Genomic DNA, 24,317 nt, shown 5'->3' with positions numbered 1-24,317 from the left:
AAGGGAATGTAAAAAACATGGACTACAGTTTTCAACTAAGATTTTTTGAAAAAATGTAAGAATACTCTATTTACTTTATTTCACTTTGTACAAATCTCTATTTTATTTTTAAACACCCTGAAATGTATAAAAATACTTGGTTTTACTCAGCTGAAGTCAATTACACCCATTGATCATTCTCAAATGTCTGAAAATGTTCATGTTTTTTCCTCTTTGCATAAAATTGTAGTGGGCAGAAAATAGCTTTGTGTAGCTCATCACCTGTCTTCTTGCATTCATTATTGCAGGTAAGGTGTTTTCCATGGTTTAAAAACTGTCTTTTCTCATCTCTAAGAGGTGTCTTGAATGTTTACCCCCATAATCTCCCTTTGGAGTCATTTTTATTAGCTTTCTAGGCACCTGGTTTTAATTCAAAGGTTTAACTGTTTTTTTAGATTTGGAAAGTGTTCTACCATTCCTTTTATTCCCTCATTCTCCACCTGTCTCTTTAAAGGATTTTCCATACTCTTAGTCAGTGACTTTTTCTGTTAACTTTTGTTTCACGTATCTTGTCATTACCCTTAGGTGTTAGATTTGCCTGAGTTTCTCAGCAACATTTTAAATTTCTTAATTTCCTCTTAAATTATGTCCAGGTACATTTTTCTTCTCATTTATTTCTTTTAATTTCAAAATAATTGCAGATGCACAGAAACTTGCAGAGATCTCCCGGAGATCTTCCTGGTGTGCCTTTCTGCTGATTGCCTCAAATGGTAACATCTGTAGCACAGCGACAAGACGGAGGCCTTGACCTCCGTACGGCATGTGTGCCTAGTTCGATGCCATGATCATATGTATCAATCTGATACTGACCACAGAAGTAAACAGGACTATTTCAGCACAACAAAGATGTTGCTTCTGTTGCTCCTTTATTGTCATACCTATCCTTTTTCCCTGGCACCATCCCTAATCCCTGCCAGTCACTCTCCTGCTCCCCATCACTGAAATTTTCTCATGCAGTCATGTTGTAAGTTGAGTCAGACTACATGAGACTGGATATTGGGTATCTTTTAACTCACCCATAATGTATGTATTTGGGTATAGTTACATTATTTTAAACTTTACCCACTGTGCCAATATTAGTATATTTAGATAACTCATATTTAATATACTTACTGATATCTTAGGACTGAGCGTTTTGTTTGTTGTTTGTTTGTTTTGTGTGGTGCTCGAATCTGTGGTGTCACAGAGGCTATATCCCTAGCCTCACATCTGCCACTTTAATTTTGTGTCTGATTTTTCCTACACCCTCATAGGTTATTTGAACATTTTTAAATCCCTCTTGTGTGTGTGTATGTGTGTGTGTCTGGGGATTGAATCCCAAACCTTGTGCATGCTAAGCAGGTGTTCCAGCACAAGCCTACACCCCCATGCCTTTTAAAGCTTTTATTTGGAAACAAGATTGTGCGAAGTTGCCCTGGCTAACCTCGAACTTGCAATCATCTTGCCTCAGGCTCCAGGGTAGCTGGAGTTACAGAACTGCACCGCCATGCCCAGCTTATATAATTCCATTTTGACATATCTGAAGTGGTTTTGAGTGAATATCTCCATGGTTATTTTTAGTAATTGCACTATTATATGAGGCATACTCTAAAAATATGGTAGTTTTTAAATGGACAATGCTTACAGTAAAAGACATGTGGTCATTAACTCCCCCACCAAAGCCTCCTCATCACCTTGACCACACTTATACCAACTACTTTCTGAAACAGTTCTGGTAGCTGAGTGTCTTTAGTTGCACTGGCCTGGCTGCCTTGATGTCCTGAATCAATTCAAAATATTTGCCTTTTATGGCCACTGGGGCTTTGGGGTAGAGCCAGAAGTCTTTTGCTGCCAGATCCTGTGAACAGGGTGGATGAGGATACAATGTACTCTCTTCACTTGACAGAATTTCCTGTAAATGGTTGATCAACGAGATCTGATAAAAATATGAATAATGCTTCAATTTAAAAATTTATTACAGTAAAAAACACATTGCCATTATTTCCCCTGAACATACTCAGAATACTACCCCTCACTTCAAAAATACTTATCCTGTCACTCATGGCCATGTCTTGTCTGTAAAAAGTTTTTTAAACAAATTCAAACATTCACTGCAGAACCAGTCACTAAGCCATGGTGGCTTCCTCCAAGCTGGCTTCATGTTCCTGTCACACACAGAGCAATGGCTTTTCTAAACGCAGGTGAGAGAGCTTTCTGCTTCTGGTTCTAGGTGGCAAACCCCGCTCTTGTCTCTTCCTTCACATGAGGTCTGTCCCTTTACAAATTAGGGATCAGAACTTGCAGTTGCTTCTGCTTGCTTTTAGGTCTAAAGTCTTAGAGACCCATGGTTTCTTACTTGCTGAACGCATATTACCTTTCTTGTGTTTATGGGCCGTAGAGACGTTGGGCTATTTTTTGACTCTAGCTTTATCTTTTTAGTCATCACTTTTCTATACTTAACCTGTCACTCCTCTTGATTTTGAACAGAGAAGTCTTCAAAGCATCAATTTATAGCACTATTTTTATTAAAAATTCTCCAGCTTCCTCCCAGCTGACTTTTCCCCTCCCAATTCCAAAATAACTGCCTAAAATAAAGTGGAAGTGACCTTTGCCATCTAAATTCATCAGAAATCTGCATCTTTCGAGTTTGTACTAAGAAATTGAATCTCTCCCTACCACTGCATTGTCTGTAAGGGTCAGAACTCTTCTGCAGCCAATATCTTGTGAAATAATATCTCGAAGATATCTTGAAGAAATAATTCATTTTGTGGTTTTAGTTTTTATTTCAGGGTGATTTGTATAAAACAGTGTATTAAGTTTGACTTTACCACTTATTTTTAATTTCTCATGTATCTTGTGCATGATCCAGATAGCTTCCTAATCTCTAGAAAGTGACAGAGCAAAGTCAAGTGTCCATATATTCTAAGATTCTTTTTTGAAGCCCTTAGGCAATATTTATGAGAATTTGAGTGTCTATAGCACTGCCATGAAGCTAATAAAACAACTTCTAAAACCAGAAGTGATGGTTTCTGCTTTAATGCATTTGCAAGTCAAACAGTTGTTCATTAAAAGCATTTATTTTGCCCCTACCATGAGCAAATGGTGGTCCTCCTATTGGATTTTGGAATAAAAGGAAGTAGCACACAGTCGGTGCTGTTTTATGAACTGTGGACACTAAGCAATACCCGAGAGACAGCTGCTAGTGTCTGCCACCTGCGCTGCTGTGCTCGGCTGTAGGGGGCGCACATGGAGGCTGGTCCCCATCCTGCGCGGGTGGTCTGAGGAGATAAAACGGTGATGACCACAGGACAGCATATGTGGTCAGGAGCACTCCGAGTCCTCAGCTAGGGAAGAAATGCAGTGGGTGTTGGGGGAAGGAAGTCTTCCACTTGGAGCCCAGGAAGGGCAAATTGGGAAAAATTTTCCAGAGGAATTGTGATCTGAAGAGGACTCTCAGAGATAGCAGGGCTATCTAAGCAAAGAACCATTCTGCATACATGGAGTAAATGCGCAGAGGCAGCAGGCTGGCGGGGTTGTGATCAAATAGATATTAGTAGTAGTCTGTAACTTGTTATTGGTATCTTTGCATCCCTCTATATTCAATCAGTAAATAAATCAAAGTGTTCTCATTATCATTGGACTGGTTTTGAAATCAGTTAACTCAGTTTTCTTTTACATTACCACATCTATATTTAAATCAGCTTTCAGCAAATTCTACTAAACTTTAAAATGTCCTCTGTAACCTTACTCCTACCTTTTCCCTTGTGTCTGTAATTGTTTCTATGTAGTATTTTTAAAGGCAATATTGGTCCAGGACCTTGTTTTTAGCTATATTATGAACTTTCCAATAATGACTGTCTAGTGTTCCTTAAATGATACAGAGAATCCTGACAGGAGTAACAAAAATATATTCTTATGATAATTTTTATTTGCAATTAACGCTTATTCATTCTTACTTTTGTTTAAGCTTTTATTAATAAAATAATTTTAAAAGTTTTAGATTTATGAAAATATTAAACAGAAAGTCTTCATATGTAGTTTCCCTATTATTCAAATTTTACCTTAGCAAAGTCCTGTGGTGTTACAATCAATGACTCGATATTAATATATTGTTATTAACTGAAGTCCATAGTTTATTCAGATTTCCTTAATTCTTATTGCATGTCCTTTATCTATTACAAAATCCTAACTAGGGTACCCCATTATATTGAGTAGTCATTCCTCTTTAAACTCCTCTTGACTATGGTTTCTTTTGACAGTTTTAGGGATAGTGGGTCGGTATATTATACAATATCCCTGTATTATAATTTGCCTAATGTTCCTCTTCTGACAGGACTGGGATTAAGGGTTTTGGAAAGGAAGATATCTGAGGTACAAACCATCTTTATCACATCGTATCAAGGGTCCAAATCATAAACATAACTCATGGCTGGTGCCATTGAACTTGGTCACCTGGCTGAATTCATGTTGGTCACATTTTCTCACTATAGAGTTGCTCACTTTTCCCTCTCTCTTTCCATACAGCACTCTTTGTATGGAAGTCACTATGTTCAGTTTGTACTTAAAGAGTGGGGAACTTTGTTACCAGTTTTTCATAGTTTTATTCCTTAAAACAAATTTATGAGGAAATTAGCAAGGCAGAATAAGAATTATTCTGCATCCTCTTCCTTATTTCATATAAGAAGAATACCCTGAAGTCCGAGAAGATTGAGTGACCTGTGTGTGGTCCTCACAGAGAGGCTGAAAACCATACTGGAGACTATATATGCATGCAGTGCTCATCTCCAAGGTGCACATTTTTCTGCCAACCTCAACCATGGCTCTTAGGCTTTCTTTATTTTTATATCTCTTCACATTCTGCCCATTTCTTAGTTTTTATAGCTCTTCCTTTGGTATAATTCAGAAACTTTATTTTTTGGTGTGGATCTTTCCCATTTCTTCACTCTTAGTCTTCATTTACTGAGGCACTTAATTTTTTTTACAATCAGTTTTTGAAAGTCTCATGAGAGATCATTGACATTTCTAAAAATAGTAGATTATTGGCATCTCCGCATGCCCACAAAGGTCCTGAATTTACTCAGTTCCTTCTGAGAATTTAAATATATTAAGAGCTTTCTAAGTAATCAATACTCAAAACTTTCTAGAACATTTATATCTCTATCTCCATCTCCAGTGATGGTAATAGCCCTTCAAATATCATAGTCAGATGACTGTTAACATTTTTCTCCCAAAGAAAGGAATTTGTTCCCTCATGCCAAATTGCTTTTTGAGAGAGAGAGAATTATAGATAAGATAAAGCTGGAATAAACACAACAGTCTCTTTTAGAAGACTCTGATCTTCAGCTAACAAACTTCTCATCAGTTAACACGTGGATTTTGTTACCTCTGCTTCAAAGTAGTATAATTTTTCTGGTTTAATGAGAAAGCTAAAAAGAATTTGAATTCAGGAATCTATTCTTATACTTTACAGGGGAGCTAGCATTCTTGAATACTTCTGAAATTGCCATGAAGTGATGATTTTGAAACTCTGTTGAGAACATGGAGCTATTGTAAATATCATTTTGATATCATAGTGCAAAGTGTTAGCAAGACTTACATGTGCTTGTATGAGTCTCCTTTTCTGGTGGTAACTTCCCTGGTACAAGTCAGAGAGAACCCTGTGTTTGTGTCTGCACATTGTTCATTGTGAGTGTGTTCTATGAGCTTGTGTGTGTGTGTGTGTGTGTGTGTGCACGTGCATACACTTACACGAGGTGCTTTGGAAGCAGAAAAGATTAACCTCTCCAGTTTAACAATTTCTTATTAAGAGAAAATAAATGGATTAAAGTCAGTGAGTTTCAAGAAAACTACGATCTATTTTTGGCTCCCCTGTACTTTTGTCTGAGCCATTTTAACTTGAAAGTCATTTCATTTTCACTCTTCAACTTCAAGAGAAGAACACAGAGCTGGGTTTTATCACTCACCATTTTCATGGCATGAATACTTGATTTACGTGAATCTAACTCAACAGAAATTAAAACAAAACACTGTTTTCATCAAACTGTACAATAAGTGAAGTTCTCACAGTTGTCTTAGGAAGACACTATTTTAGTTTGTCTTGTAGGAAACTAAATGATTCGGCCCCATTTTGTTCCTAAACACTAGATTGGAAGCCCTGGGTTGAATCTTAAGAGCCCCTAAAATATAAATCAAATATGAAGAATCCCAGTTGTCATTTAACCACCTAATTGATCATTATGCATGCACTGTTAGAGTGGATCATACCAGATATTGAATTAAAATGTGATCGTAACAGGTTTCACATTGACAGAGCTCTTCAGTTTAGTATATTCATAGCTGTCTGATGATGAGCTGGATACTTGTAATGAATCCATCAAACAATTGTTATTGGTGTCATCATTAAATAGCTTTCTGTCTGCCCTTTCCCATATAAAAATGACAAAATTTTCTACATATTTGCGTAAGTTTTTAAAATGTAACAACCAAAGTATCAAAATATATAATAGTTCTATATTACTATTTATTCCAGCTGCTTGGCCATTTTGGTCAAACATGGTTTGAATTATATAAAAATTTTAGTGTGTATAGATGTATACATGTATGTATATAGTTACATAAAGAAATCTATGCTGCATTGCAAATTATGGGAGTGACTATGCTTATAAAAAGGAGAACATTTAGTACAGATAAAGATATCCAGTCCCTCAGAAGTAACCACAGGTAGCATATAGGTAACTTCCTATGATGTATATGCATGTCTCCTTTTCTATTTATCTATCCTTTACAAAATAAAATTACCATGTATATAGTTAACATTTTTCTAACCTATGTAGTGTATAGTATTTCTGGGGTATAGTATTTATATAATTTTTTGAAGTAAATACTCACTGATGAACTCCTTGCTTAGTTTTGGATCATCGGATTGGTCATTTAGTTTTGGGACTAGTGTAAGGATCAGGGAAGGGTAACTGGGTCAAGAAGGAAGAAGCAGAATCCATGCAAAGCTGGTGAGGAGGAAGGAAACCGGGCAGCTCTGAGCGCTCCTGCTCTGCGAGTGGGAAGCGTGTGAGCCCATACCCCTCCACGCCGGCTTGCTCACAGCGCTGTAGACAGACTGGGGAAAGAGCCTGAACACTGGAATGAGAAGTGCTTGACAGAGTAATCGGCTCCTTCCTAGGGCACACAGAGGGAGGTGTCGGCTTCCTTGGCTCTACAGTGACAGGCCTGAGTAAGAGCAAGTTTGGTCTGGGTAGTGACCAACTTGAAGGGTCTGACGGAGGTTGTAGGCAATGCACAGCAGCAGCAAAGTCTCTGAAGAAACCAGGTGGCTTACACCTTGACACTGTGAGGTTGCTGACACCAGCCTCGGTTCTGGGAGTCATTGCCCCTGATTGCTGGAAGGTGGGGAATCCAGGATGCCAAGAAAGAGGCATTTCACAGCCTATCGTTAGACCTGCAGGACAAAGTTCTCCCGGGAGGAAACCACCCACCCTGTTGCCCTCTCCTCAGCTCAAAGCTGCCATGGCTATGTCAGCTTAAGGCAGTTATTTAATGATTTTGATACATTTCCTTGAAAATATTCACATGTATGTTCCAAATGCAAGTATCACATTCCTAATAAAGTGTACCTACTTCTCTTTCAGAAATAGATGACAAGCGAGTGACCAACACACAAGGAGAAGTAAGTGTTCTTCTGTCTTGTATAAATATGTTCAAATCAAAGACAGTCACCTTGATTTGAGGTGATATAAAATATGGTATGAAATAAGATATGATATCATGTGATATAAAATATGTGATATAAAAGCTGTTTGGGTTGCTTTTTCTGACTGAATAGTAGATGGGGTCTTTGCAATCTCTGCCTCTCAGTTACCTCAATTCTCTGACTCTCTATGACTCTCTAAGCTCTGTGTAAATATTTAAAAATGAAGCATTGGTCACAGTGGCAAGATACATTATCAATAACTCTAACTTAGTGAGTGGTTAGCAGGTGGAACCTGGCAATGTTGGAATCCTGGAGCAAAAACAGTGACCTCTTCAAGGGTCTTCTGGTGTGTGGAGCCAAAGCACACCCCCACACCAGAGTCTGGGGTGGAGGATGAAGTCCACTACAGCCTGACTACTCAGAACTAATGAGTTCACCGAGAAATGTATTCAGATACACACTCAACAGTGAGTCTGAACACGGTCATCTTTACCCCTCCATATACTCATGTGGGAGAGCAGACAGAAAGTAAGGATCAAGGGAGGCTGGGGGAGCTAATAATATAGATTATAGAAAACACAAAGATAGGAGAAAACTTGTGCTCAGAAATGGAGCAAATATTGGCTAGAATTTAGGAATCATATCCCATGAGCACATGAATAGGCATGTAGCAATACCTAAAGAGGAAAATGGGGAAGGGAAAGATATTAAATTTTATCTCAGAGGAATTTAAAAGCATTTAGTGAGCTGTAAACACAAAATTCCTTCAAAATTAAGTTTTTACATAAACATAAAATAGTTTTATCACCCAGGCTTAATACTATGATAGTAAACAACAAAAAAGCACTTTTCTGTAATTAATTTGATACTTGACCTTTGAACATGTGAATGGGGGAGACAAAAGAAACTCCACCAGTGATTGCTTCTTAAAATCAACTGGGCATGACTGGAACAATAGAAGTACCCAGAGATGTCAATCATTCTTGCATTAGGCATCAATAGTCACCCTGCCTGCTCCTGTAACAGACCAAAGCATTCTAATCCAGAGCAAAGTCTTTGTGCTACTTGCTCAGTTGATAGGTATTTGGCCACTAGGAGAACATTTTACTTTTCAAAAGATTTCTTTTGCATCAGGTAAATATCAACCTCTTGATAAAGACTGAGCGCCATTAAGCTTCTGTTTGTACAGAGAAAAATGTCTTGGTTCTATTTATAACTTTCTGAGACAGTTTCTAATTTCTTTCACACTTTTTACATTATGTTCTTTCCAATATGCATGGAAAGCATAGAACAATCTCCCCAGGAGTGTCTTGTTAATATATATACATATATATCACTATATATACTTAACCTTTTCAAAGCAAAATAATTGCTCTCACTAAAACTCTTGAAGACTCCCATCCTTGCCACTTAAAAATACAAATCAACATATTAAAAAGCAGTTTTTGAGGCAAAATTTCACATTATCTATCTATTTAGAATAAATAGTATATCATATATATATGTATATTTCCATAACATTATGGAATGGTGGGTTTTGATCCTGACATATGTTCCTGTTTTATCATTTTTAAATGGAAAATATCTTCTTCACTAACTTAACCCTGGTCCAGTGTGCCAAGGTAACAGTGTTATACAGCAATTTTGTTCAGAAAAGATTTTTGGACAATTAAAAGAATATTGTCATTCCAACTAAATGGAGACATTAAATTGAACATGTCAGCTCACGAGGGTTATAGATTGCTATTGGCTACCAAGGATCCTCATGCTCCCTCCTGAGCCTCAGTAATTCTATGAGCAGATAGTACTACCCACAGGCGTAGCTCTCGGAGTATACTTTGTCTCGCAGCTTTTCTCACTAATGGACAGGATTGATGCCTTCTGTTCTCTTTTAAAACAATGTTACTAGGCGAGCTAGGAAAAGGAATGATTTTAAGACTGCAGTGGAGGAACACCGTGATAAAATAGAGTTTATAGCTTCATTATCCCTCAAGCCAGGATCACGGAACATGTGTATAACTTCTCACTGATTACAGTTCTCTTTCTTGACGGGGACATCAGAAAGCCCTCTGAAGTAGAGTGCAGGGTTTGTTGCCCCCTCGGGCAGGATGGAAGTATAGCTTTTATCCACATCTAACACTTTTACTCCTTTCCCTTCCTCCACAGCCACAGAATGCATCCCCCAAGCAGAGGAAGCAGAGCGTATACACACCGCCCGCCATGAAAGGTACTGTCCTAGTTATGCCTCAGGTGTGGAGAGTACTGAGTCCTGAATCCCGAGTGGACTGGCTGTGTTGGAGGATCATCCACGAAAACATAAGTGAGATCTAGTCTCAGCCGCAGAACTCCGCAGTGTGACATTCAGCGAGATACTTACTATTTAAAACTTAATTTCATCACGAGTAGAATAGGTAACCAAAAAAGCAATAACTAGGTTCGCAGAACCTTAGTCTAGAACTTCAGCTTCCAAACTAATGATATTTTTCTTTTCCTTTGCCTGACATATCTCCTTTGAAGTGGCTTTTCCACAATCTCTAATCACCCTTGCCAGTGTTAGCAAATGATTATTATTTTTCTTGACTTAAGCAAAGCAGAATATCTTGAATTTGGGGGAGATTTGATGCTAAGTGTGGCCTCCTTGCTTCCTGACAGGAGGGGCTCTAAGAAACACAAGCAAACAGCTATTTGCTCTACTCGTAGCAGCTGTTGAAATAACGACCAGGTGTGCTACTTCAGATTGGGGCATTTTTCCAAAATTTTTCCTCAAAATTGGAACTGCTGAAATAACATGTAAGTGTATCAGTATTTTGATGAACATCAGTTCCAGGGAAGGCACCTTTGACTTCTCACACAAAAGTATTCCTGAAAGGAGGCAGAATCCGTTCAGTCCAGTAGCTTGTGTTCTAGTCTGGCACGTGGGCTGTGGGCTCACGAGCTCATCGTGCTGTGATCAGCTCCATTTCAGCGGCAGGAGAGGCCCACGGAGCAGCTTTCTCTGAGGCTGCAGAGATATCTAAATTGGGAGTGAAATTTTCCACTCTGTACTCTCTCTAGATTTGGAGACTTTTCAGGGAGGTGGGTTATAAATGGACATGTTAATAGCTACTTTTAGGAAACTTCCTTCCTGTGCAACTAACAAACACCAAGTTTGCTTGTTGTGAGACTGTAGTAAATAATGCAGTCATCAACACTGAAGTTTACTCTGAGGTAATTATTGAGATTACTAGGCATCCCTGCGTGAGGTTAAGTGTAATCATTTTAAAGATGTTTTCTCCATGTTAAGTGACTTTGCATTTTCAAGACACATCAGTTTTGGCACCCACGGGCAATGACAAAAGATATATGTTCACTCATTTAATTATTTCTTCCATTCTATTTTGGGTTGGCTTAAGCTAAATTAAGCAATACTGTTCTTGAATCCTCAGAGAATAATAGTATTATTTTTAAAGAAAAATCTAAAACTCAAAGCCCTAAGGGCTCTTGGTGTTCATTATATTTAGCTTTCAAATATCCTGAGAATGTGAAATCCTAATACTTAGGGAAGTTAGTTCTATTGCACACTTTTCATATATTCATATAAAACTGAGCTGCCTCAGATTACCCCTCAATGACAACCATCTGTGTTCATGAATTACAAGCTTAAGAAAGAACAGTAATTCTTTCCAGAGCACATCAGGGTGTTAATACCAATGCTTTAGTTTCTCATCTATAACCAGTAGATATCTTTGCAACTCTCCAACTCATGACAAAAGAAAAGAGAAAGACAAATCCACACATTTTATTCAGTGCACTGTATCTGTTGCTAAGAGCTAAATAATGAATATTTCAAGACAAAATTAAGCAACAGTAACATATGGTACATTGCAAACACATTAAGAAGATTCAATCATAGCAAACATAACTGAACAAAGGGAATGTTATTAAGATGCTAAATACAGTACTACAATTGCTCTGAGATGTATAATTCTTCAAATTTCAATACAATATGCAGTGATTGAGAGTAAAAAGTTTCATGGGAGAGCAAAGTATCAGCAGATATGATTAACAGTTCTGGCCAAATTTGCTATAACAAAAAGTCAACTAGGATTTCATGAAGGATCCAATGAGAATTGGTTAGTAAAACAAAACAAAGCAAAACAAAACTCACAAAATGAACTAGGCAGATTCCTTCTTTCTCTCTTATTCAGCAATGTGGAGTTACAGGAGGTCAGGAGAGATGCTACATTGCACTTATGCTATTTCACCTGAATCTATAGACAACCATCGTGTTTCCAAAGTTCATTAAGGTTTCCCTTTTTTAGATACCATGGAATTTTGTCCATATGAATATTCTCACCATCTAGAACAATCTCTGGCACATAGTAGGTATTCAATATATACTGGATGAATAACTGAACTATAATTCATTGGGGAATCTGTTCACATGGTCACCCACTCAAAAGTGAATATCATTTGAGCTCATGAAACTGATGTCAGACTTGTGACTCTACTTCTGGTTTTCGTTGCTTTTTCTCTGGCCAGTTCTCTCTCTCCTCCTGTTCCTACTTATTCATATCCTTCCATTTTTGTATATTTCCTTTCTCATCACCTTTTCTCTCTCTGGTCAAAGAGAAAATGTGATTTGGTGAATTAGTTACTGAGATGGCTTGGATGTGTTCCCCAAGAGCCCATCCATGTATCAAAGGTGTGGTTCCTCCTTGTGATACACTACTGGGAGATGGTGGAACTTTTTAAAGGTGGGGAATTGTGGGGGAATCCATGAAGGAGACTGTGGACCCAGACCCTCTTCTGTCTCTTACTCTGACCATCACGTAAACAGATGCCTTCTCTCATGTACTCCCACCATGATGTGTCGCATCACTACAGGCCCAACAAGCCATTGCCTGAAACATCTAAAACTGTGATCCAAAAGAAGTGTTTTTCCTTTATAAGTTAGTTATATCAAATATTTTGTTGTGTTGACAGAAACATAAATAACACAGTTACCATCTGTGCACCACTTAGGCTGAGTTCTTAGGAAAGGTCACCTCATGGAAGTTCCAGGGCTCTCTAGGGACCTCTCCCTCCCTCTCACTCTCTCTCACATTTGAGCACCAGGTCTTGTGGACTGAATCCCTTTAGAATCTCACTCATCCATCCTTTTCTCCCATTTCCAATGTCATCACCATATTCAAGTCACACTTCTCCCTGCCAGTCTTTATCCTCTCACTTCCCATTTGTTTTCAACAGGATAGCCGGGGTGAACCTTTTAAAACACAAAAGTGATTGTGCCAAGCTCCTGATGGCTCCACACTGCCCTTAAATAAGACTTCTGTTCCAGAGCAGGGTTTCCAAAGCTCCCTGACTATTGTTCCAATCTGCTACTGCTTGTCTCATTCCCTAGAGTAAAAGGTGGCTGAGATGAGGCATTTCTGAGGTCAGCACCCACCCATCCATTCTTCCTCCGCCCATCCACTCACCCACCTATGCAACAGAGTACCTCCTAGGGTATTCTGATAAATGTGGTAAACATTGATAAATGTGAACAAATGCCACACTGGCATTTTATCAGCTTCTCAATGCACTAAGGTCTTTCTGGATTCAAGAAAAAAGAAGGAGGTGTGCTTTCTTTGGCCCTTGTTGGATTCTTCATTGGTCCAGCTCCTACTCATCTTGAAGCCCTGTCTTGAATGGTGTGTCTCTGAAAAGTGCCCTCCTTAGCACTGCATGGTAAACACTCTACATTTAATAAGCTCTCTATTGGCCCTCTCTAGAGTTATAAATTCTCCATAGATTTTCTGTGCAGCTATCAAAATGCTCAAATATTTATTTAGGTTTTATCTCTCCAACTAGCTCAAAAGTGACCTATCTGGCAGTAGAGACTACATCTACTTTGCTTATCCTCATGTCTTCAGGTTTTAGCATAATGATTGGAACCTAAGCAGTACTCATAAATTTATTTTTAAACAATGAAAATCATATATACAACTCTGTGTTTCTGGTGAAAGAATATTTTCCCAAGGATATCTAGCTTCTTTGTGGACAGTCTGCCTGTGACAAAGAGCTTTCTCAGTTGAAGTCCTTAGCAATGTGAATTCATGGATTCTTATTGTACATCTTGTTAATATTTGTGGCATGTTTAAAAATGACAGATATTGAAATATTTCAAGACATGTGTCAGGTTCTTGTCCTACCCTGATGTCAATTATCCCTGCTGTTTAGTTTTTTTCTCATTCATGCTTAATCTCCTAGTAAATTGAATTGTGCCTATATTATCCTAGAAGTTCATCTTCTAAAATCAATCTGATATTTAAAGTTTGAGCTGACCAGAAAAGAATGGAGACTTGAATTATATCTGATTTTTTTTTATTTATTTCAGAAAACTTAATGCTATACATACAACACTAAATCTTATTTTCTTTTTCTGGCAGCTGTGCACATTGTTGACATATAGTGAGCTGACTATAAAATCAGTTTCATATATCTCTCTATCTATATATGTATATATATTTCCCTATTTGCCATTCATTCCTGGTTTTAATTTTAAGCCCCTCTGTTTTTATTCTGGGCAAAAGCCAAGTCAGCACTGTCATCTCAATAGTGTCTTCTATTGTTAGAGTTGGCATGTCATATTTTGTATCCTGATTCTATCAGCCACTCTATTTCCAATTATGTCAGTAGAGTGTCATCCACAGATAAGATAAACCTATCTTCTGTATTTTTATACAAGGGTACAATAAAAATATCAAGCAGAGCAGGACTCGCAGAGACCCCTGCAGTGTATGTATCTCCCTCTCATTGACACTGATTCCCTGAATGTCACCTTGTACCAGGTTACAGGATAGACTTACTCTATCAAGAATCTCTTCCTTCAAACCAGAGTTTCCCATAGCATGCTTATTAGAGAGGTTGCTGTATTTTAGGTTCCTTGTGCTGATCACATTTTTTTCCACAGCTGAGTCAGACATTAATTATGCATAAGAATAACAAAAGTTGAAGTTTCCTTGCAAAACAGACTTACTTTTTCATTATGTTGTGGAGTACATTGCTTCATAATTACTAAGTAGAAAATTCTGAAGTTTGTCAGAGACATGACAGCTGATGATGAATGGCCACATTCACGCCTCTGGTGTTTGTTTACATGGTGCTCAGCTTTGCAATTTACAGAGCATACAGTTAAATTATTGTTGGATTATTTTAATCATGTTCTCAGAAAAGCATAGTGGATTTGAATCTTGGGACAGGAAATGGCTGACTCACTTCCACCCCCACTGTGTGTGTGTGTGTGAGTGTGTGTGCGCATGCACATGTGCAAGTTTTACTGGAATTCACATGCCTTCTACTGAAGATAGCAAAGTAAGTGCTATTGATTTAAATGAAATCTGAACATTAAACAAAGCAGCTCACTGAAAAATGGCTTTGTGTAGCCGAGCCTATTAGTGTTACATTACTATTCTTGATGCACAGCAAGTCAGATTTTTCATTTACCCCTGCAGAACATCTTCTTCCTCTCATTCTTTGTCATTTCTTGTAAAAAAAAAAATCTTAGCTAGTTTACTGTTCAGACCGGTCTTCTGATATGTCTGATAAATCTTCAGATGCTTGAAGAATTTTTAACCTGGAGGGATTTTTTCCCCCCTAAAGGCATCTGCAATCATGACATTTTATTCTAATTCGACATTTTCTAATAATAAAACGATACTTGCAAATAAGGAATAACTCAGGGAGGGAATCAAATTGGTCTAATGAGGCTAAACTGGCCTTTGGAGCATGGCAGATGACAATAGAGAGGACGGGAGATGTAATTTTACTGGAGGATAATTTTTCAGTTAGATAAGGCTCCTGATCGTGTAACATCATGGGACCTGAGCTGAAAATATGAGGACTCTGAGGGACAAGCGAACAGGATTCATACCTTGGCAGCATTACTTATTATCTGTGCAACTTGCATAAAAATCAAGCGGGGGAATCTCTTAGTAAAATGCAGATGATCCCTACCATTCAGGATGGCCAAAGGGAGCAAATCAAGACAAATTTTAAAGAAACTGCTTAGAACAAGGCAAATTATGCAGAATTATTTTGACTAGCTTGAGCCTTGGATAGAGAGGGAGGCGCATTTCTCCTCCATTTCCACAGAGGTCTGCAGAGGGGAGGGCAGAGGGTGTGGGGGTGGAGTCAGCAGCCTTGGATGACCAGGAAATCTCTGCTTCAATTCTGATGTCATCCCTGTGGGTATGTGAAAGTCAGTGTAGAGGCACCTGGTACTAAGAAGCCTGTGGATTTCCAACATGTGCGATGTCCAGTCTACTTTTTCTGAGCTGTATATCAGGCAGGTTTGTGAAATTATCTTCAATGTTTTGTTTCCTCTTAAACAAAATCTACGTTTTCCTTCATTTCACTCAGTCCTTGACCTCAAGCCCCAGGTAACCTATTTCTCAGCTAATTCCTCTCAGAGGTGCTGATCTTTACGTTAACAAGACTTGTGTTTCAAAGTCTTATGAACAAAGTGACGATTAATGGTGATTTGGGGGGTGCAAAAGTAGATTTTGCAGGAAATATTCTTTGCCAGAGGAATGAGTCCATAAGAATGTATTTATGTCAACGCAGTCTTAAATTAGACAGCTGAGGTAAATGCACAATGAGATGCTGAATTGTGACCTATTCGCTCTTTCTAATTTCAACCTATTATAATTGTGACTCAAAAACTTCTGAAAAGTAATCACCAAGCATGCTCTCCCACTCTCATTATCCCCTGCATAGTGAAATCGGAGCAGGGACAGAAGGGGGGCAGACCTTCCAGCTTCTTGTCCTGCCATCTTCAACACACAGAGGTCCTTTTAAAACATTTTTCTCCCTTTGTGGATGTCCTCCAGCTATCATCACATTTGCCTGTCTAAGTTGGTTCTCACTGTTAGTGCTGGCTCATTTTATTTACTGTGCAAGGTGGGACTTATTTATTCAACTCAAGAAACTGTTAACAGATTTCTAGATAACAAAGAGCATTCCAAATATACGTAAATCTTACTTAAAGAAACAGATTCATTTTCTTTGCTTCTCTTTAATTTCTTCCACTGAGTTTTAAGTTAACCTTATCTTTGAGTGTGGAGTGTGCAGTCAGGTTGGAGGACGGTCTAAGAATGTACCCTCATTGGTAGTCACAGAGATATCATTTTTCCTGATGTGATTAATCTCATGTGATACCATTTAAACTTTTAAAGAAGAGAGCACCATTTGTCAGTATAGTTCCATCCACTTATCGATATACATTTCCTATTTTTAAAATACTTTTAGGTTTAAGACTATGGACATGTCTGCATGAATCACATTCAAATTTTAAAATTGCATTGGATCTTAGAAGCATGGGAAAAGATAAACTTGCACATTTGGTTTAAACAGCTGAATCAGAACTTTGTGTCTTTAGATTTCTTCCAAATATGCAAATGGCAACATTCAATTCTGCAAATACCCTGCCACAAATCACAAATGAGCTACTGCTCTGAGTGCTGTGTGAAAGTGGTGTGGGATGCAGAGGTGAAAAGCAAAGTCCCAGCCCTCTAGGATAACTGCGGAGGAAGCATCTCAGAAGTGGATGGAACACGGCATGGTTAAGCCCTTAAATACAGAGTTATGCCATTTTATCAGGAATATGAGGAGAGCCACACCATGCCTAATGGAAAGGAAGGTGAGGCTGCATCTATCAGTTGGGGTTCTCTAGAGGAACTGAATTATTAGAAGATATATGTATAATTATGTTAGGGAGTTTATTAGGTAGGCTTATAGGATCCGAGGCCTTGGAATCCAGAGTAGCCATCTATGCGTGGGGGAGCTGGAGTACCCAGCAGTAATAGAACGTCAAAGGTTGAAGCTTACTGTAGAGATACTGGAGTGAGTCTGCCTTGGAAGGCTGAAGAAATGGGAGGCTGATGTCCAAGGCGATGGCGAAGACCAGAGCAGAGCTCTTGCAAAACAGGAACGCTTCCTTCTTTTCCTCTGTATTCCATCCAGGCTACAGACCTGTTTATTGGTGCCACCCTCATCCAAGACGGGTCTTCCCTTCTCAGCTTGTAGCCCACAGATACTTCCTTCACAGACACACACAGAACTTTACTAACCTGATAGGTGGTTTTAACTCAAGCCAATTGTCCCCGTCCCAATATTAATCACGTGACTTTCAGGTCACTGAGGGGACGGTCATGTCTATACAAATGTCTGGAGAGTACGACAAACCAGGTCATGGGAAAGGGGAAGACATGCTCACACCATTTTCATTCTTCTTCTTCTTCATGCAAACTCTAGAGTGTTGAAGATGACACTGTAATGGAGACATGAAATCCTGCATGGACGTTCACTGCCAGATGACAGTCTAAATAGGTCCCAGTGGTGGACGCTATACATTGCTTTCCAACATGCTGGGAAGTCCTTGTGCCTTTGATTCCATTTGGAAAGTTTAGATATGTACCTTTATTACCTTTTGGAACAGAGCAAATTTCATCTCAAATTATACATCTTAAAATTATATTTTATATTCTAGAACAGTTTTGAATTTACAGAAAAGTTGGGACAGTAGTACAGTGCACGACCACTAATAGTACATATCCAGTATCACTATTAGATATATCTTATTATTATGATTAATATATAATTCTATCTACTTTGTTATTTTTAATGTCAGAACTGATAAATTATTATTAATGAAAACCCATATTTTATTTACATTTGTATTTGTATTAGTTTACCTAATGTTCCTGTTATGGTTTATACCTAAATGTCCCCTGAGAGCCTCGTGCACCCATATATGGGTTTTGGGCAGTAATCATTATGGAGGCTTTTAGCTAACTTGCTCTTGGTGGGGTGAAAGAGGTGGGTTACTGGGGTCCCAGCCTGGCAAGGTCTATCTCTCTCTCCAGCTCATCTCTACTTCCTGTTTCCAGTCTGCCCTGCCATACCTTAAAAAGTTCCCCTCCACCATTCCCCTCTGCCATGCAATCCTCCATCAGAGCCAACCAACTGTGGGCCAAAATATAAGCCCAAATAAACCTCTCCTCCTTTAAAAACTGTGGGTGTTAGGTATTTTGTCCCAGGGATGAGGAAAGTGACCAAGACAGTCTATTTTCTGCTCCAGAAACCCATCTGGGAGTTCCATGTGCTCCAAGTTAGTTGTTCTTCTGTCTTCTTGGGCTTTGCTTGGCTCTGGCTGAAAATTTCTCAGACTTCCTTGTTTTTGATGACCTTGAGCATTTTGAAAGTATTGGTTAAATATTTTCAAGGATGTCCCATATCAGGATTTATCTGATGTTTTTCTCATGATCAGATCAGGGTAATGGATTGTTCTGGAAGAAAAACTACAGAGATAAAGTGACATTTCCATGACATGATGTAAAGGATACCTGCTACCAGCATGACTAATCATCTGACTTAGCGTTGATCAGGCTCTGAAGGATTCTCCCCTGTGAAGTGATGCTCTTCCTTCCTTTCCACATGGTACTACTTTTGAGAAGGATGTCACCATGTGTCGCTCACACGTAATGAGTATGAGTTACATTCCACTTCCAGGAAGGAAATGTATATTTATAAATTATTTGGAATTTTTTTTACCTCTCCTTTCCCATGAATCTACTTATTCTGTCATTTATTTTTATCATTCTGGATGTAGTTACTTATTTTATACTTTGGATTTAACCCAATTCTTCTCCATTTTGTTGGTTAAATAAACAGTAGCAGCTTTGGCAACTAGGAGCTTTTTCAGTTCAGTCTTGTGTCCCTTTGACATATCTAAGTAATGTGGATGTTTGTTTTTTGTTTGTTTTAACATGTCACTACCTTTTGGTGCCACAAGACACTTCAGTCTCTTTTGTGTATTCCTTGCCCTATTCCTAGAATCAGGCATTTCTTCAAGGAACCCTAAATTAGAACGTAATTAATGTTTGAGTTGGTACACTATAAAATATATGTTTGTGTAGTAAATGATTGCTAAAAATAAAGGTATATCTCTTTTGCTCTGCAAAAATAATATGACTATGTCCATTTGTGTAGGAGGAATAATAGCACACTACTGGCATGCTAAGATGTATGTATTCCTTTCTTACTAATGCTAATGGGAGTTTCAGGAAGAAGAATAAATAATGCCTTAATAGCAGAATAAGCAGATGTCATTGCTACGGGATTGCCCCCCTTCATTTAATTCCAAGTACAGTGTCTGCTGATGTTTTCTGGGACAAGATTTACACTGTCCCTTTAGATATTTGGAATCAATGATAACTTTGCGATCTTCTTGGAAATTGGCTGTGGCTTTACTTAGAGAAGAGATTTACAAAAGTAACATTTATAACATTTTATACTTGTGCAGAGCTTCAGCATACAAGATCTGTCCTGTGTAATTTACTTGCTTTTTACCAAAATGAATGTAAAGTAAGTGATATTTCATAGCAAAGAAAGTGAAGCTTTCAGTACAACAGCATCCCATGTCCAGTGTCCCTGTGCTTGAGAAGGCGAACTTGGGACAAAAACCTTTTTTTAGTGTGTCCTGTGAAATTCTGTGGGAACAGCAATGGTCTTCATCTTTTCATTTGTCCATCTGTCACCTGTCTTGTTTACCTGACTAAAATCCAAAGATTCTCTAATTTTATGGAAATATTTTTACAAAATCTTTTCGTACCATTTTCTGCAAAATGCATAATTTCTTTGTTTTTAATAGTTTTTGTTTTGTTTTTGTTTTTGCTCTGGGCTTTTTGAGACACAGTCTTGCTGTGTAGCCTAGGCTAGCCTCAAACTTGCAGCCTTCTTCCTGCCTCAGCCTCCTGAGTACTGGGATTACAGGCATGTGCCACGTTGCCCAGCTATCGCTTTTGTATTTTAACTCACATTATAGATCCAAATGCCACCACAGTTTATAAAACCAAGCTTTACTTTAGTCTTGCAATAGATGGTTCCTTCCCTATACACCTGACCACACAAATCTCTCTCTTGTCTGTTTTTACGAACATCCTTTAAAATACTTCTTTAGTGGAAGTCCCTGCAAATAATGTGCAGAGCAACTTACGATTTTGGCCTCATTCCTTGCTACCCTCACCTCCTGCCTCTACTTTTTTTTTTTAATGCTGCAGCAAGGTTGGGCTCATTTAGTTCCTTGAGAACAATGCATGCTTTCTCATCTTCATGAGTTTCTTCCACAGCCACATTTACTGGGAGGGCTTTCTCTGCACTCTACCCCACTTCTACTCTAAATCCTCTGCGGCTGTGCTTTGTTAGGACTCAAAAGCACTATACACACCTATCTATATGATCTTGCTGGACTGCAAATTCTTTCAGGACAGAGTCAGTGTTAGGAGCATTCTTGCTTGTCTTTGTTTGTATTGTAGAAGACTCCTAGTAAATGCTGAATCCATAAGTGAGAAACCTTTCTAATTTAAAAATACGTATATCCTGGCTTAATTTTAGCCATCTTGGGAAAAAAATAAATTCTGGTATATTTTATTCATTTGTTCATTTATCGACTCATCCTACAAACATCTAGAAAGTGTCTGTCACCTACTGGGTCTTGTATTAGGCTTCTTTAGCATAGGATGAGCTATGTGCAGTCTCTATAAGAAAAATGTAGACAGATGGGAAAGAAAGTTTTGCAAAAATTAATTATCAGTTTCCTAATCGGAATGGAGAATGGCATTTGCAACAGGGGAGGAAATAGCTGGCTCTGTCACAGCTGGGAAGGACTTCACAGAAGAAATGAACTTCACTTGTCGCTTGGGAATTGGAGCGAGAGGCACGCAGGGTGAATTCAGCCAAGAGTTCGGCAGCCACGGGAGCTCAGTGTGTGAAATGACCCCAAACCTCTGAATCAGGACCAGGAGAAGAGTCCTTGGGAGAGAGAATGCTGGGCAGGGCTGGGGCGTGTCCAGGGCCTGCTGGAGCCTGTGAGCAGGACTTTACTTAGAAACAAGAGAGCACTTCGGAATACCTTTCAAGATTGCCGCCATAAAGGAAGATAAACTTGAATCACTTGTAGGAAATCGGATTCATCTGGAGACCACAATGTTAAGAGAAAAAAAAAAAAATTAGGCACAAGAGCTTATATATTTCATGGCTTCTCCAGTAGAAGTCCGAATTATAAATGATGAGCAAACTAAAAGACATTGGGAAGTAGAGAACTAGATCTTTCTTAAGTGGAAAGGGGATCAAGAGGTGGTGGAAGGGGACTGAGGAGGAAAAGGGGATGGAGAATGTAATTAAGGTGTGTTGAGTATGTGTACCAGCTTCTCACACAGAATGTAAACGTTATATACTGCAAACGTGCTAAGAAAAGTAGCTTACTTAATATAGTACATATTTTCATGACTGCTTTGAGGACATGGGATGGGGAGAAGGGGCAAAGAAGTTGATTCACAGAGTTAATTTTTAGAGCATATTAGAGAAAGAACATATTTGTTTTAGAGCATGTTTGCCTCAGTTCATCGGCCAGTTGCCATGGCTATTTATACAAGTGGCTGACTATAGCGCCAACCTGGTTTTCTTTTTTTTCTAAATAATAGCTACAACTTGTAAGAAGTTGAAATATTCCCCAGGTTAGCTCCCAAATAAATTTATGGAAATCCATTTAAAAATGTGTTATGATATAAATTTGTCAAGATAAATTAAGAAATTGGGTAAATTGAGGGTAGGATTACATTCTTTACTGATTTGTGCCGGTCTATAAAACTTATCTAAACATATCCCTCTTAAAACCTTATATTATTGTTTGAAGTCTGAAAAAAGAATCTGATCTGTAAGATAATTTTAAGAGCAGTGTCTTAATTCCTTCCACAGTAGGTTCTTTCCCATGACAGTGTACCCCACATTTTAGTTGTGGCAGAACTGGCTGAGCTCCCTCTGCTGAGGTTTTTGTGTGTGTGTGTGTGTGGAAACAGTAAAGAATCTCAACATTGCTGTCAATCAAGATACAAATATTTATTAAACTTGGGCTCTGAGCAAAGTTCTGGACTTTGTATCATTTTAAACAAATGAACTACCAAGTTCTAAACACCCTAGGTCAAGTTCTGAGGAAGGTTTACAATTTCAGTTCTTTCATTAAGAAGCAAAATACCAAGTAGGAGTAAGAGTGTCTAACGGTTACAGTTTGAGGAAACTTGTAGGAAAATTATGATCTCTCCATTGCATCGTTTCTGATATAATAACCAAAGGGAGCCATGCTGTGCTTTCTTTATCCGTGGTAGTTAGGCAAAGTGATAAGACATTCTTTTAATGGGAATTTTATGTGCAGTACTCTTGGGCCATATTGTGACATTTTATAATCAATACCTAATTTATTATCAATACCTGCTTATATGATTGTATTGGCTTCCAGTGAACAAACTTAGGCTTATATACTTCTACTCTCAGTGTAGCTGCAGTTAGAATTGGTGGAAGTCCTTAGGAGCTTGCAATCTTGCTCATCTTGCATGTGACTCCTCCTGAATCCCAGGTTGCAGCTCACTTTATTGCTATGATTATTTAACTGTTAGAAAGTCATTCATTCTCCTTGACTCTGGAAGTCTAGTAGGAAATGCGCAGCAGGAGTAGTGACAAGTGAAACAGCTTCGGGGGGTGTAAGAGCTGGTGTCTGAGGCGGAAAGAAGCAGATAATGAATGTAAGTCCTCACTGGTCGGACAGAAAGTGATCAAAACAATGGCCTCATATTAGGAAGAGAAAAGCTTGCACTTTTAATGCTTCTTTATTATAATGTGTACTTTATTTTTATTGGTACAGGTTTGCTGTACATAACGATTACACTCACCGTGGGGAGTCGGTGCGCTCACAGAAACCATCTCCATTTTTTTTCACTTTCCTTCTCCTACATCTCTCCCCATCTCTTGGTCCCCTTCTTATTTGCAGAATGTGTTTTTTGGCAGGCAAGCAAGTGCACACTGAAAGATTTGAAATTCGACCCTTTAAAAAGAATGATAGTAGCTGGGTGCGGGGGTGCACACCCGCAATCCCAGTACTCGGGATGCTAAGGCAGGAGGATCACCGTGGATTTGAGGCCAGCCTGGGCTACACAGTGAGACCTTGTCTCAAACAAAACAAAACAAACTTTTATACCGTTCAGTGGGTGCTCCACACTGCAGGAAAATACAATGCTCATGCCTCTTGTTCTTTCTTTTTTTTGACGCCTTCATTTTCTGCGGTGGCCACGAGGTTTTCCAGGGTGGGAAGTGATGGGAAAAGGGAGCAGTGCGAACTCAGAGGCACCAAGCTGGCGCGGTAGTCCTTCCAGGGTACCAGGAGGGGTGCAGACACGCGTGGCAGAGTTAGCAGTTTTGCCTGAGTCAGCGGCGCTCAGTAGCTCATGTCCCACGTGCTACAGAAATGGCCTTAAACCCTTTCTCGACTTTCACGATTTTCTCCATTCCATACAAAGTGGTTTGTCTGGTTTCAGAAGTTAAAATGCTGCCTTTAAACAGTAGATGTTTTTCTTTTAGAGTGCTGAACTCTTGGGCCAAATTAAAATGCCATTGCTATTCAGTGTCACAGATAACCACATGGAAAGTTCTTCCTATTTTTTATTTTAAAAAGTAATTAATAATTAGAGCAATAATTATTCATTTATACTGTGCTACTTAGGGCAGTATTTTACTTACTTTT

General features: G+C 38.7%; 1 protein-coding gene across 1 annotated transcript in view; it reads left to right on the top strand.

Annotated features, from left to right (window-relative positions):
- Ppp1r1c (protein phosphatase 1, regulatory (inhibitor) subunit 1C) overlaps positions 1-24,317 on the top strand; it is a 121,328-nt gene that overhangs the window by 53,918 nt on the left and 43,093 nt on the right. Inside the window, exons 3-4 of the mRNA XM_013515176.1 lie at positions 7,662-7,699; positions 9,890-9,950. Coding sequence (XP_013370630.1) covers positions 7,662-7,699; positions 9,890-9,950 — 99 coding nt within the window. The remainder of the gene's footprint in view (positions 1-7,661; positions 7,700-9,889; positions 9,951-24,317) is intronic.

The sequence above is a fragment of the Chinchilla lanigera genome, unplaced genomic scaffold (assembly GCF_000276665.1).
Source record: "Chinchilla lanigera isolate Chin_1 unplaced genomic scaffold, ChiLan1.0 scaffold00002, whole genome shotgun sequence".
NCBI classification, from domain to species: domain Eukaryota; kingdom Metazoa; phylum Chordata; class Mammalia; order Rodentia; family Chinchillidae; genus Chinchilla; species Chinchilla lanigera.
This window is presented reverse-complemented; position numbering and strand designations above follow the sequence as displayed.